The 14,514-nt window shown below is 43.4% G+C and overlaps 1 protein-coding gene across 1 annotated transcript in view; it reads right to left on the reverse strand.

Annotated features, from left to right (window-relative positions):
- Positions 1-14,514, reverse strand: part of usp19 (ubiquitin specific peptidase 19) — a 66,134-nt gene that overhangs the window by 19,107 nt on the left and 32,513 nt on the right. Inside the window, exons 10-16 of the mRNA XM_056302110.1 lie at positions 6,747-6,985; positions 4,971-5,163; positions 3,750-3,883; positions 2,477-2,635; positions 1,675-1,785; positions 1,400-1,510; positions 1,134-1,235 (exon numbers count right to left, since the gene is read on the reverse strand). Of these exons, the coding sequence (XP_056158085.1) occupies positions 1,134-1,235; positions 1,400-1,510; positions 1,675-1,785; positions 2,477-2,635; positions 3,750-3,883; positions 4,971-5,163; positions 6,747-6,985 (1,049 nt within the window). The remainder of the gene's footprint in view (positions 1-1,133; positions 1,236-1,399; positions 1,511-1,674; positions 1,786-2,476; positions 2,636-3,749; positions 3,884-4,970; positions 5,164-6,746; positions 6,986-14,514) is intronic.

A 14,514-nucleotide genomic window follows, 5' to 3' on the forward strand; every position in this document is an offset into this window, starting at 1 on the left:
AGTACTGCTTCAAGACAGAAATGGTTTAGCGCAGATCATGCCAACTTACCCTCGCCGTAATGCAGAGTGCATAAATAACCTAAGCATTTCTCTCATGGAAAAGTAATGTGGTATAACAAAAAAATGTGGTTTTACAGTTGAGGTCAGGAAAACTGCCTCCCACAAAAAAAACATCCACTTCCATTTTAATCATGTTTTCCCAAACCATGAAGGAAATCTGACGGGCTAATAAAGGCAAAGTCAAACTTTCTGGTCTTAAGTCCAAATAATATTTTTGGTGTCGACCCAACTGAATCCTGGTATGGGCCTTTTTCTATACAGCACAGACAGGGACTCTCATCATGGTTGAGGGCAAAAAATAACTAAATAGAGTCGCCCCCCCAATTTCTGGGGGTAGCCATGGAAGTTCATTATAAATAACATGTAATTTGGTATATACCCCCCCCTTTTTTTTCTCCCCAACTGTATCTGGCCAATTACCCCACTCTTCTGAGCCGTCCTGGTTGCTGCTCCAACCCCCTCTGCTGATCCGGGGAGGGCTGCAGACTACCACATGCCTCCTCCGATACATGTGGAGTCGCAAGCTGCTTCTTTTCACCTGACAGTGACGAGTTTCGCCAGGGGGGCGTAGCGCGTGGGAGGATCATGCTATTCCCCCCAGTTCCCCCTCCCCCCTGAACAGGTGCCCCGACCGACGAGGGCAGGCGCTAGTGCAGCGACCAGGACACATACCCACATCTGGCTTCCCACCCCCAGACATGGCCAACTGTGTCTGAAGGGATGCCCAACCAAGCCAGAGGCAACACGGGGATTCAAACCGGTGATCCCAGTGTTGGTAGCCAATGGAATAAACCGCTGTGCTACCAAGGCACCCCAATTTGGTGGATACTTTTAAATCAAAGGCACATTACAGCACAATAAGTGCCTATATTTCTATAGCATGGGTGGCCCTTGGGAGAATCAAACCACAAACCCTTGTAGAGGAGGCAATACTATACACTAAGATGTGTACTACCAATTATAATAAGCTGCTCAAGTCACATTTGTTTTCCTCAACTGCATTTTGTGTATCCCATTCACATTATATAGACTGGAAGAGCAGGTGTCTGTGTTGTTTATCAACTGTCTCTTACCTCTGCCAGCCTGAGGTTTTCTGGTTTAATCCTCACATTTCTGGAAATGGACTCCAGGACTTCTGCTGTGCTAGAGTTCTCCTTGCTCACACTTACCAGGAACTGAATTATATACACCCATACACACACAATCACACACAAGCACCAAAAAGTTGTGGCAGGGGTTAATAAATCCTCTTCACAAAGAAACTAGAACTACTGGAGCAACAGAATCACTTCAACTTGTATTCTTAAAAAAGGTCAGATAGGCTGCCATGTCCCCTTACCTTGACAGGTTTTTTGTGAGGTTCTTTAGCGAAGTAAAAGACTGTGAGCACCTTCTGTTTCTGAGGCAATGGGACAGGAAGATAAAGGAAGGGGTCAAATGTGATGGACACCTGTAGGAAGTGAAAAAGAGATGCAGAAGCAATAGAAAAGCAGAGAGAGAGAGAGAGAAATGGGTGATGTAAAATATGAAAAGGGGGAATATTGTCAAAATAGCATTCATCTGAACCACACCTGAAAAGAAAAATATTCCTGGGAGTAAATGAGAGTTAATTACCTTGGAGCACATGGGGCATACGAGCTTGGACTTGAACTGGCCCTGGAAGAGGTCCACAATAAAGGAGTCATTTCTCATTTTGTGTCTCTGCCAAGCCTCTTCTGCAACCACCTGGACCAAAAGAACACAACACAATCACAACCAGATTTTAAGTATACTTTTTTCTTTTAAAAAAAAGACAGTGGGCAAACAAAATTCCAGCTCAGCCAGTAGTTCTAAATCCAGTCGTCCAGTACCACCAGTACTGGAGTAGTAGTTCATTACATTCACATATTGCTCCAGATGTAAAAGCATCGTGAATGGAGAATGCAATAACTGGAACAACAGGTGAATGTCATTAATTTTATTGCACAAAAATTGGGTTGGTCATGGACCAAAAAGTATCTCCAAAGGGGGTTACAGCGTGAAAGTGCTTTGGAACCAACATGAAAGTTTGTTCTAAAAGATAAAAATTCTTCATTATAGTAAATTTCATTAAAATATATACGGAATAATGGACATGAAATTTTAAATCATTTGTAGTTTTGAACATGAAAATTGTGATTCAAATGTTCACGGTATCCAATGTCTCCATGTTATCATGGTATGAACACTGGCAGATTACTTCCATTATTGTTTAAACGAAGAAAAATCCCTTATCCTGCACTGCATGGACTGAACTAACCTATAGTGTTGATCTGTTGTACTTCTTCGTATTTCAACTTGTCTGTAATCTCTATGCTTTCACAGTCAGTGTCAACTACCACATTATGTATTGAAATGAATTTGTCTGCCCTCCTCCAGGTACAACTACAGCACACACCTCATCCAACCGTCCATCTGAGTCGACAGTCTCGGTGTAGGGCTTGTTCTGGATGCGGTTCAGGTCCTCATGGAGCCCATCCAGTAGGAAGGCCATGAACTCCTGGGCATCATGCTGGGCATAGCCTGTGAACTGACTGGCTTTACTGGCCACAATCGCCTATTGAGTTAGAGTCAATTTGGAGGAGGACAGGATAAGGAGAATGGGAAATACAAAGAGGAAAGGAAGGCAGGAAAAAATAAATATAATGTAATATAAAGCTGGTCATGATGGCTGGACATAACCAGGTATAACTACAGGTGGAAGTGAAAAGGTCAATAACCATCCATGAGACTAACAGGAAGACAGTATGTCACTGAGAAAATGAGAACTGGGAAAACAATATCTCACTCTACCCATCCCTGTTCACTCAATTTCTGCAAACGGGCTAATTAATATGTGAGAAGATGTACACAATCTACAGAATTGCACATAATAATGCACATGAGAGTTGAACAGATGGAAAGACAGACAGAAAGAAAGAGGCACAAATTATGTGGAGTTTTTGCAAGCACTCTCTGCTAATCTGTTATCGTCCATTTCAAATTCACAGAAAAGAAGGCTCTCATCATATAACCATAGCAACTGTGCATTAGCACTAGTATTCTCTTCAGACTATCACAATTAAAGACAGACTAACTAGGTTAAGGTTAGACTACTAGATTTTTATACTTTTTTTCCATACTTTTATATTTTTCAGAAAGCTGTTTGATATCATTAATAGACCACTTATGGGGGCAAATGGATCAATACCAACCCTCCACCCCAACCTGGCGCAGACTACCACCACAAGTATATTTCAGATCTTGAGGAAACACCATTTCGTTATTGTGCTGTGTTTATACTCGACATCTGCTGCTCTATTGTAATTAGAGGTGCCTCACTGCAGTTGCATAATCGCACTGTTGCATACACAATGTTGAACTTAAGAGTGACTGATTTTTTTCTGTGTTTTTATTTCTTACTTTGCTCTTATACTTGACCTCTTTTTATTTAACTTTATCTTAACCTTACATTTTTCCTTTTTTTTTTTTAGATATTTTATCTTCCTTTTGCAATATTACTGTCAAGAGCATCTGCAAGTAAGCTTCTTTATTTTTTTTTGCACTGACTGCACTGTATGCAACTGTTGCACACATGACACAAACTTTTAACAAGATTCTATTTCAAGAAGTAAAAAAAAAAACCAACAAAACAATCAACTACAGGAAAAAAGTATGTTTCATATGTGTACCTTGAGCTTTGAAGGTTGGAAGGCATGGTGTGTGCCTTTCCAAAGGGCCCTGAGCAGCACGGCAAAGCCAATGGCCAACCTGCCCCCTGTGCCCAGCGGGTTATTACAGTTGATCTCTGATTCAAATGCTCGGTCTGCAAAGACAGCAAACAAGCTGATGAAACAAGACATCAGGCTGGAGACCGATGGAGGCATGATGAGGTCTGAGTGAAGATCAGAGGTACATGTAGAAAAGCTCTAACGCAGGCCATCAATATCCTTTTAATGCTTACTGAAGATATTTAATGCACCACAGCACCAAAAAAATGTGTCAAAGTTTTGAGGCGATCTAGATTTAGTAGCAATTCTAAATGTTTCTAATACTTGGGGTGCGGATATCTTTGTTAGGCATTATGAAGCCAGTGGAAAATTGAATACTCCACAGTTCATCAATAACACTAAGCCAGAAATAATTTCATCATCATAAGACCCAGGTTCAAGAGTGAAAAGGGGTTTAAGGAGAGCAGGTGTAAGATATGGCATCTGTAGCTAATACAGGCCTACACTAACCATGCGTTCAAGAGTGAAAAAGGGTTTAAGGAGAGCAGGCGTAAGATATGGCATCTGTAGCTAATACAGACCTACACTACCCATATGACATGGCATTATTGTAAGGTGGAGACAAACAATGGCCAGTAGCCACACCAACATGTACCCTGGTTCTGCTGAATGACAGACGCTAAGCAGGTGTGGGCTTGGCTTAGATGGGAGACCTGGGAAAACTAAGTTGCTGCTTGAAGTGGAGTTGGTGGGCCAGTAGGGGGCAGTCTTCCCTCTGGTCCCAATAAATAAATCCCAATGCCCCAGTGCAGTGACGGAGACACCGTGCTGTAGAAGATGCCGTCCGAGGCCCCGACTCACTGCGGTCATTAAAGATCCCATGCCACTTATCACAAAGAGTAGGGGGGTTGCCCTGTGTCCTGGTAAAATTCCCAACCTGACTCTCTCCATCTGGCCACCTAACCATCCCCCAGTGTAACCCAGTGATTCCCTCCCTCTCCACCTCAAGCTGATGTATGGCGAGTGTTCTGGCACAAAATGGCTGCTGTGCATCACCCAGGTGGGTGCTGCCCATTGGCAGTGGTTGAGGTGGGTTTCGTCCCTTCACTGTGAAGCGCTTTGGGCATCAATATAAAGGGCTGTATAAATGTAATCCATTATTAATACAAAAACAAAACTGACCATGAAAGTAGTCTCTGAGTTCCCTGGTGTTAGACAGAGACTGGATGACGCTGTTCATGAAGCACGTGTTGCCGAGGTTGACCAATCCTGTGAATCCAGGTAGGCACACTTTGCGCTCCTCCTCTTCCTCGTGACGGTCATTGCTGGCAGGAAGCGCATGCGTCATGGGCTGCACCATGCAAGTGGGCTTTGGCTACAGATGACCAAGCATACAGAAAAAATAACATTGAGAAAACAAAGAAAAAGGAACATTTACAGTAACAGGAAAAGTGAACATTCTATGAACGTTTAACTGGTCAGTCTTGTAGACGTTGTACAGAAATTCACTGATGTGAGCAGTGCACATGGAGAAGCTTCTCAGTGAGTTGACTAGAAAGCAAGTATCGTCAACAAACGTATCTTACGCTGGGGCTGTCATTCTTCCTATATAATGCATTATTATTTCTAATATTTGAATATAGTCGCATTTTTAAAGCTCTGATTTAGCCTATCAGGCTTACGTCAACATCTACAGCATCAGAATGTGGTTATTAAGTACATTCTGTCCACTAGAGGGCATTCAAAACGTCTAGATAGACGAATGAATTCTCAGAAAGTCCAGGTCAAGATCAGGTTTGAATAAAAGCTATTGATAAACTTTCTCAAGGCTAAGAAACGCTCCTAATCCCCCGGATATTTAGGAGACCTCAAGAGTGTTAGCAGGTGTGCCCTCAAGTTGCTGGCTGTAGTGTGGCATTTCTTTCGGATCTTGCATATTCTGCAGATTACTGTATCTCGATTTGTGATTATTCCGTTTGCTGACCGAAATCCAAATATTTTCCACACTTCGCTTCTCAAATGGTCAGCAGTGGTGATCTCTGTTGTGGCCTCTCTTTCCGCCATTTCTGTGATAGTAACGTTAATGGTATTGCGCACGTTTAATGATATTGTGATTCAGACTCAAAACTTTATTGTTCATAACACGTCAAAAGCATTTCACATGGGTAGGCAGGCAAGAAGAGCAAGAGTCGCCAACATTAGCCAACACATTTATACACATTTTTAAAAAATATTTTTTTACACATTCGAATGGCGACTCTAGCGTTCGAATAGTATTAACATTTTTAATACTCGAAATATATTTGAATATAGAAATTCGTTCCAACAGCCCTATCTTACGCTATAAAACGATTTCATTTTTACATGATTTTTTTTTTAAATAAGAACACATGTAAAATAAAATATAAACCAGGCATGATTTAGGTTAATTGTTTTTAATCCAATCAATGACCAAGGGCAATTCTTTCGAATTTTTTCTTTAGAGCACAGAAAAAAAAAGTAAATCAATGTCAGAACAGAAAGATGACAAAGAAAAAAAAATCATGGATCAGTTTCTACAATAAAGATGTGGAGGACAAATAATCTGGTCTTCTAATAAACACTTATGGAAGTGAAGGCAGTCCAAAAATCTTCAGTGAGTATCCCGAATAGGCAGAGTGCATAAGGAACATTCATGTGCAAAACTCAATTGATGTTAGCCCCAATAATTTCCGAGTTTGAAATGGGCACTAAATGACAAGCCACACCATGCAGACACATCGCACAAGTACTGCATATGTCTTCCCTTGGCAAGGCTTAATACCAATCTCCCACTCCTCCGTAAACCACTAGCAAGCATTTAACTGTGCTTGTGTTAAATCATCACCACCACTTCCACCACCAATGCTTTACTTCTCATTTGAATCCATTTTCCCTGCACCCTGTCTTCAGGCGAAGTCATCATATTCTATAACTCACCGTGGTGGCAGCAGGCTCCGGCTTGGCAATAGGGACGTGTTCAGGGACAGAACGAGGAGCAACAGGATCCAAATCTCCATCCTCCACTCTTGGGGAGGCCTTGGGGACCTTGGGTTTCTCTTCGCCTACCCGAGGAGGCTCTTCCTTGGCGGGGAGGCTATGATGACTGCTGCCTGGCTGGCTCTTCTCCATGGAGGCAGGGCTGGAGGGCACAGCGACCTTGGCGCCACCCACTGCACCTTAAACAGGAGGATGGAACTTGTGGTTAGAAGCTAAGGTTCAGCAATAACAAGCTGGACAGTACTGCCATTTTGATAATACAAATCGGTGGTGTAGCCTAATACAGCAATTTCAGGCATTTTCTTCATAATTTCAAAAGGGTCCCATATTTGGCTGGACACACTGGAGCACCAGCCCTACAAATGCGAATGTCCCTGACTGACAATCATGTTAGCGTGACTGACTGAGTGATTATGTTTACACACTGAATTGTCCGGTGTAAGAAATGTGCTATAGAAATAAACTTGTTTGCTTGACACGACTGGGCCGCTGGATCAGGTGACCAACAATGATTGGTCGGCCAAGCACCGAGAGGCATGAGGGAGAGCGCGCAGTTAAAGCACCCTGAATAATCAGTCTGAAAAAACACTCACTGCCAAATTCACAAAAGTATCGTGTGGTTTTTGCGATGCTAAACCTGCAAAAATAAGACAAAAAGAAACTGTAATTCTCAAAGCATGCACAAACGGTGAAATGCACCCCTAACTGTGCTGCCAAGCAAATCGCATCTCTGTGCTCCGGTGCCATTTGCACATATTTATATCAATATGCATACATTTGATGTAAAATTGGCCCCACTCTGTGCAAATGAGCCTCAATGTAAAAAAACAAGTCCAATTCACAAACACTAGCCCTAACAGCCACACGCTGTGGAAATTATTAGTGTCTTCAGATGGTTGGTGGTAACTGACACCCAGACATTCCAGTGAGCATGGCAGCAGGGATTGTATCCAGGCGAAGGCATCGCCATGCCAGGCATGCTCATGATCAGATATTTCGAAAGAAAATATCACACACACCCCTTTTTCTCCCCAAATTGTACTTGGCCAATTACCCCACTCTTCCGAGCCGTCCCGGTTGCTGCTCTACTTCCTCTGCGCATCCAGGGAGGACTGCAGACTACCACATGCCTCCTCCGATACACGTGGAGTCGCCAGCCGCTTCTTTTCGCCTGCCAGTGAGAAGTTTCGCCAGGGGAACGTAGCGCGTGGGAGGATCACCCTATTCCCCCCTGTTCCCCCCTCCCCCTGAACAGGTGCCCCGACCAACCAGAGGAGTCACTAGAGCAGCGACCAGGACACATACCCAGATCTGGCTTGCCACCCGCAGACATGGCCAGTTGTGTCTGTAGGGACGCCCGGCCAAGCCGGAGGTAACACGCGGATTCGAACCAGCAATCCCTGTGTTGGTAGGCAACGGAATAGACTGCCGTGCTACCCGGACGCCCATCACTTTTTGATTTAACTAAGACCGAAATCATTCACAGATATAAGTTGCCAGGTCAAACAATTCTTGCTCTACTTGATAACATCAAGGATGACATTGAACCTGCCGGACTGTGTTCTTGGCGCAAAGCCACCATTTATACTTTGCCACATGGATAATTGCACTCAGACGCAAAACAAGGGCAAATTGCACTCAGCAGCGAAACCTTATGGGCTTGTTTGAGCGTTAATATTAGCACAATTTCTTTTGTGAATCGAACCTTGAGACAGGGCAGGTATCAGGTGCAAGTGATGAGCAAGTAAGTAATGGTTATGTGTTATATGGATCACTCTACAACATTAGAAATGCAACGGTAACAGATAACATGAGACTTCGGCTTGACATTATCAGTCTGATAATGTGTTGCTAATGTTAGATAAACCTTGGTCCTGCTCGCCAGTTCTGACAAGTCAGCTCCCTTGTAAAGATAAACACTCGGATGCACGGTTAGGAAGGAACGCTTTGAACACCATAGAAAGTCTCTGTCACGTCCTCCATGTCCACTTACCCTGCAGCCAATCTCTCCCTCCTGACCTACATTCACCTCACCGGCTCAGCCACACACCTGCTTTCACCAAGCTCAACCCCAGCAGTTTAAGAAACCCAGCTCTTCAACCAGTCATCATCACACCGTTGTTTGTTAATCTAATGCGCTCAGCCGCTCTGCAAATCTTTGAGAATATTTTTCTAGTGTTGTTGCTTGTTGTCTACCTGCCTTTTCACGGAGTTTAGTATTGCCACTCCGGTTCATCTGCCTGCCTGCCTTGCCAGCTGGTCCCCCAAGCTCGGCGCAGTCCAGCCGCGCTCACTCCATCTGCTGGCCCGGCTCTGCTATCCGCCTCTGCCTCTACGCCATCACCTCTCCACCGGTTGCAATCCTCAATAAACCCTTTTTTTCTACTCGCCTTAGCCTTGAAATTGGGTTCACTATTCTCGCCCTTGTCAGTATTCAGAAAGAGAAAGAAAAAGCAAACTTACCGGTTGACGGCTTGTACTAGGGCTGATTATCAAGAACAGTCTCCAAGTTGGAACCGGTTCCAAATTCCGAGAGCCATGAATTTGATAAGACAAGTGCCTTTCGATTATGCTTCGGTTCCTAACTTTTACATATTTCAGTCATGCTCCCGAGTGAACTTCAGCGAGCATTTTATAGTCCATTAAAAGTTGCACTTATCTGCCAGGACGTGCTACGCAGACCTAATGTCACATCATTTGTTACACAATACGTCAACAAAGCATGTGAGAAGAGACATTTCTATTTACATTCTGAACCATGGCTGACCGCTGCAAACGCTCGAAAGTTTGGCTTAGCTTCACTAAAGAAGATAACGACACAGCAAAGCGCAACACCTGCAGTAAGGATTATTTCATGCAAGGGAGGAAGCGCCTCAAATACAACAAAGCATTTACTTCAACATGGCATGAATCTGAAGGAATGCACCATGTTCCAAGTGTTGCTGTCTCCTAGTCACAATAACACAGCAGATACAGCTAATGTTAAAAGGAATATTAATAAATAACTTTAGAGGTAAAGGGAAGGTTTACAAGATGGTTGTGAGACCAGCTATAGTATATAGCTTGGAGACAGTGACACTGACGAAAAGACAGGAGGTGGAGCTGGAGGTGGCAGAGTTGAAGACACTAAGACTTTCATTGGGAGTGATGAAGAAGGACAGAATTAGGAACGAGTATATTAGAGGGACAGCTCAGGTTGGACGGTTTGGAGACAAAGCAAGACAGACAAGATTGAGATGGTTTGGACATGTGTGGAGGAGAGATGCTGGGTATATTGGGAGAAGGATGTTGAATATGGAGCTGCCAGGGAAGAGGAAAGCCAAAGAGGAGGTTTATGGATGTGGTGAGGGAGGACATGCAGGTGGCTGGTGTGACAGAAGAAGATGCAGAGAACAGGAAGAGATGGAAACAGTTGATCCGCTGTGGCAAACCCTAACAGGAGCAGCCGAGAGTAGTAGTTAGATACAGCTACGTTAACAGTTCTCTCTCAGTCCACTCTCTGACAGTGCTACTACTTCCATAACATCTGTCCAAACAGTGCTCTTGAAAATGGCTATTGCAAACCTGCATTTTCTCTGGAAGTTTGGCTAGGACATTTTCCAAAATTTTTCCAAATAAACTGCACCCATTTCTCTCGGATTTCTGGATCCTTTGGTAATAACTGAAGGCTCACTGTTTCTCCTTTTGTAAATCTGCAGCCGAAAACAAAACACGTCTCTCCCATCGTTTTGAAAGTAGTGAAACTTATAGCTGGCAAAATTACGATAGGTAGCTACACCTGCCCTCTTCTCCAACTTGCACCGCCAAAGTAGGTGCACATAATATGTAAAGCACCACCATGTCCATTGACAGGATCGAATCCTTAGGTTTGTGACGCATGAAATCCTGCCTGACTGAATCAGCTTTTCTGAGTCTTGGTACACCGCAGTTTCAAAGCAGATATGCTCAGCCGTAGCGCTGACTGCTTATTTTGCTCCCGATATGTCTTGTAACATAAGCCTAACACCACATGGACATGACAGCAAGGTTAAAAACTTGATTTTCATCGGAGGGGATCTATGAGTAAAATTAAAATCAAGAATATCTGACAAATGTGTGAGTTCTGGTGAAAAAACGTTAAGTTGATAAAGTCAAAACAACTAAAAGGTCTTTTGATTATTTTCAGATTTTGCCACGTGTTAAAAACTTTCTAAGCCTGTTTTGTACTTGTTAATAGATTAGTAAAAATGAACAGTGACGTTGGTTGCTCCAAGTTTAACACAATTACTGCAATTGATTCATAAGGAATCATCAAAATAAAGGAAACAGAAGACTGCTCACTGCAAAAGAAAGGCTGGGACAACATCATACTGCAGTCTGAAAATCAAAAGTAATTTATTCAATTGGGCACCATGAAATAAATCCCTTTGATTTTTGACTACAACGTTGTCCCAGCCCTCTCATTTGCAGGGAGCAGAGCCTTCTTTTCCAATTACTTGTAAACAGGTTCCCAGGAGAACTTCACCATGGAATGACAGCAACCAAGCGGTCCACATCAGGCTAAGGGAGTGCACTTTCAGACCCATATCTGGTTACTGAATTAGTTGCAGAGATCAAATTCCCTGTCTTGAGAGCTACCCTAAATGCTCACACCCCTTTGCCTTAGAAATACGCACACAGGTTGGCTATGATTGCTCATACACATGTGTAAATATGAAGGGCCACCTGTCTACATGCATCAAGAAGAACATAGCCCATTTGGTAGTGAAAATAAAGCACAGCCACTCCTCAGCACAAGGCAATGACACACCAGCTTCCTACAACACCGAGTATGTTCACATGCAAACAACAAATTTGTTTTAGAGTGTCATGTATTGAACATTGCAGGATCTACCCCCCCCCCAGTTGTACTTGGCCAATTATGCTATTTTCTGAGCAGTCCCGCTCACTGCTTCTGCCGAGATGGGGAGGGCTGCAGACTACCACATGCCTCCTCCGATACTCGTGTAGCCAGCCACTTCTTTTCACCTGACAGTCAGGAGTTTCACCAGGGGGACGTGGCGCATGGGAGGCTCACGCTATCCCCCCCCCAGTCCCCCCCCCCCGAACAGCACCCCAGCTGACCTGAGGAGGAGCTAGTGAAGCGACCAGCACATATACCCACATCCTGCTTCCCATCCGCAGACACGGCCAATTGTGTCTGTAGGGATGCCTGACCAGGACGGAGGTAACACGGGGATTCGAATCAGCGATCCCCATGTTGGTAGGCAACGGAATAGACCACTATGCTACCCGGACACTCCTGCAGGATCTACTTTACATAGTATATGTACACTACCGTTCAAAAGTTTGGGATCACATTGAAATGTCCATATTTTTGAAGGAAAAGCACTGTACTGTTCAATGAAGATAACTTTAAACTAGTTTTAACTTTAAAGAAATACACTCTATACATTGCTAATGTGGTAAATGACTATTCTAGCTGCAAATGTCTGGTTTTTGGTGCAATATCTACATAGGTGTATAGAGGCCCATTTCAAGCAACTATCACTCCAGTGTTCTAATGGTACAATGTGTTTGCTCATTGGCTCAGAAGGCTAATTGATGATTAGAAAACCCTTGTGCAATCATGTTCACACATCTGAAAACAGTTTAGCTCGTTACAGAAGCTACAAAACTGACCTTCCTTTGAGCAGATTGAGTTTCTGGAGCATCACATTTGTGGGGTCAATTAAACGCTCAAAATGGCCAGAAAAAGAGAACTTTCATCTGAAACTCGGCAGTCTATTCTTGTTCTTAGAAATGAAGGCTATTCCATGCGAGAAATTGCTAAGAAATTGAAGATTTCCTACACCGGTGTGTACTACTCCCTTCAGAGGACAGCACAAACAGGCTCTAACCAGAGTAGAAAAAGAAGTGGGAGGCCGCGTTGCACAACTGAGCAAGAAGATAAGTACATTAGAGTCTCTAGTTTGAGAAACAGACGCCTCACAGGTCCCCAACTGGCATCTTCATTAAATAGTACCCGCAAAACACCAGTGTCAACATCTACAGTGAAGAGGCGGCTGCGGGATTCTGGGCTTCAGGGCAGAGTGGCAAAGAAAAAGCCATATCTGAGACGGACCAATAAAAGAAAAAGATTAAGATGGGCAAAAGAACACAGACATTGGACAGAGGAAGACTGGAAAAAAGTGTTGTGGACGGATGAATCCAAGTTTGAGGTGTTTGGATCACAAAGAAGAACGTTTGTGAGACGCAGAACAAATGAAAAGATGCTGGAAGAATGCCTGACGCCATCTGTTAAGCATGGTGGAGGTAATGTGATGGTCTGGGGTTGCTTTGGTGCTGGTAAGGTGGGAGATTTGTACAGGGTAAAAGGGATTCTGAATAAGGAAGGCTATCACTCCATTTTGCAACGCCATGCCATACCCAGTGGACAGCGCTTGATTGGAGCCAATTTCATCCTACAACAGGACAATGACCCTAAACACACCTCCAAATTGTGCAAGAACTATTTAGAGCAGAAGCAGGCAGCTGGTATTCTATCGGTAATGGAGTGGCCAGCGCAGTCACCAGATCTGACCCCATTGAGCTGTTGTGAGAGCAGCTTGACCGTATGGTACGCAAGAAGTGCCCATCCAACCAATCCAACTTGTGGGAGCTGCTTCTGGAAGCGTGGGGTGCAATTTCTCCAGATTACCTCAACAAATTAACAGCTAGAATGCCAAAGGTCTGCAATGCTGTAATTGCTGCAAATGGAGGATTCTTTGACGAAAGCAAAGTTTGATGTGAAAAAAATCTTATTTCAAATACAAATCATTATTTCTAACCTTGTCAATGTCTTGACTCTATTTTCTATTCATTTCACAACATATGGTGGTGAATAAGTGTGACTTTTCATGGAAAACACAAAATTGTTTGGGTGATCCCAAACTTTTGAACGGTAGTGTACATACCTCCTATGTTGTGCCTATGTGAGTGTGTGTATGTATACATTGTAATGGTGCATCCGAGATGTCGGTGACTGAACTTTGTACTCGAAACTAAAGCTCCGATTCCGACTGCCACTATTGATATTATTTAATTGTGTATATAAGGTTACAGACACGACAAAGAGTAATCAGTCTGCACTAACATTTTGACGGTTGTGTACACAATATTAGTAATGTCACTACTGTACCCGTCATGTCAACATGATTCGTTATCAGCTGTGTGCTCCACGGAAGTTACATATTAAATGCTTCTCTCCATCTCTGTCTTTTGGCTTGTGCGACTGTTTCCCCCAGTTTTATTTTTGGTGTTACAACAAAATCAGCCGACAATAGCATCGATTTTAGAATCATGGATGTATTGAACTCGGTTGTGTATATATGGTTACAGACACGACAAATTGGTGACGAGGATAAACCTGCATTCCACTGGTGTGCTACCCTGGTTCCAGGTGACAGCTCAACTTGGAAGTAAAAAGGGAAATGACAGCTTAGGACGCACATGATGCACCACTGGAATGGCCTGACACTGCCCAAGCAAAGTGAGTCAAGGGAAATGTACACACAGAATGACCTAGCATGAAGCTTGGAGAAGAGATATAAGCCTGATTCAGAACCTGAATAAAAATGGTTATGATTAGAACTATTACAGAGTTAAATGGCATTATTGAAGATTGGGCAACAAATATTGAAAGAGCGGAACTCTACTGTACGGCTAGCCAAATATTTTTTTCCTAGGA

The sequence above is a fragment of the Lampris incognitus genome, chromosome 2, assembly GCF_029633865.1.
Source record: "Lampris incognitus isolate fLamInc1 chromosome 2, fLamInc1.hap2, whole genome shotgun sequence".
NCBI classification, from domain to species: Eukaryota; Metazoa; Chordata; class Actinopteri; order Lampriformes; family Lampridae; genus Lampris; species Lampris incognitus.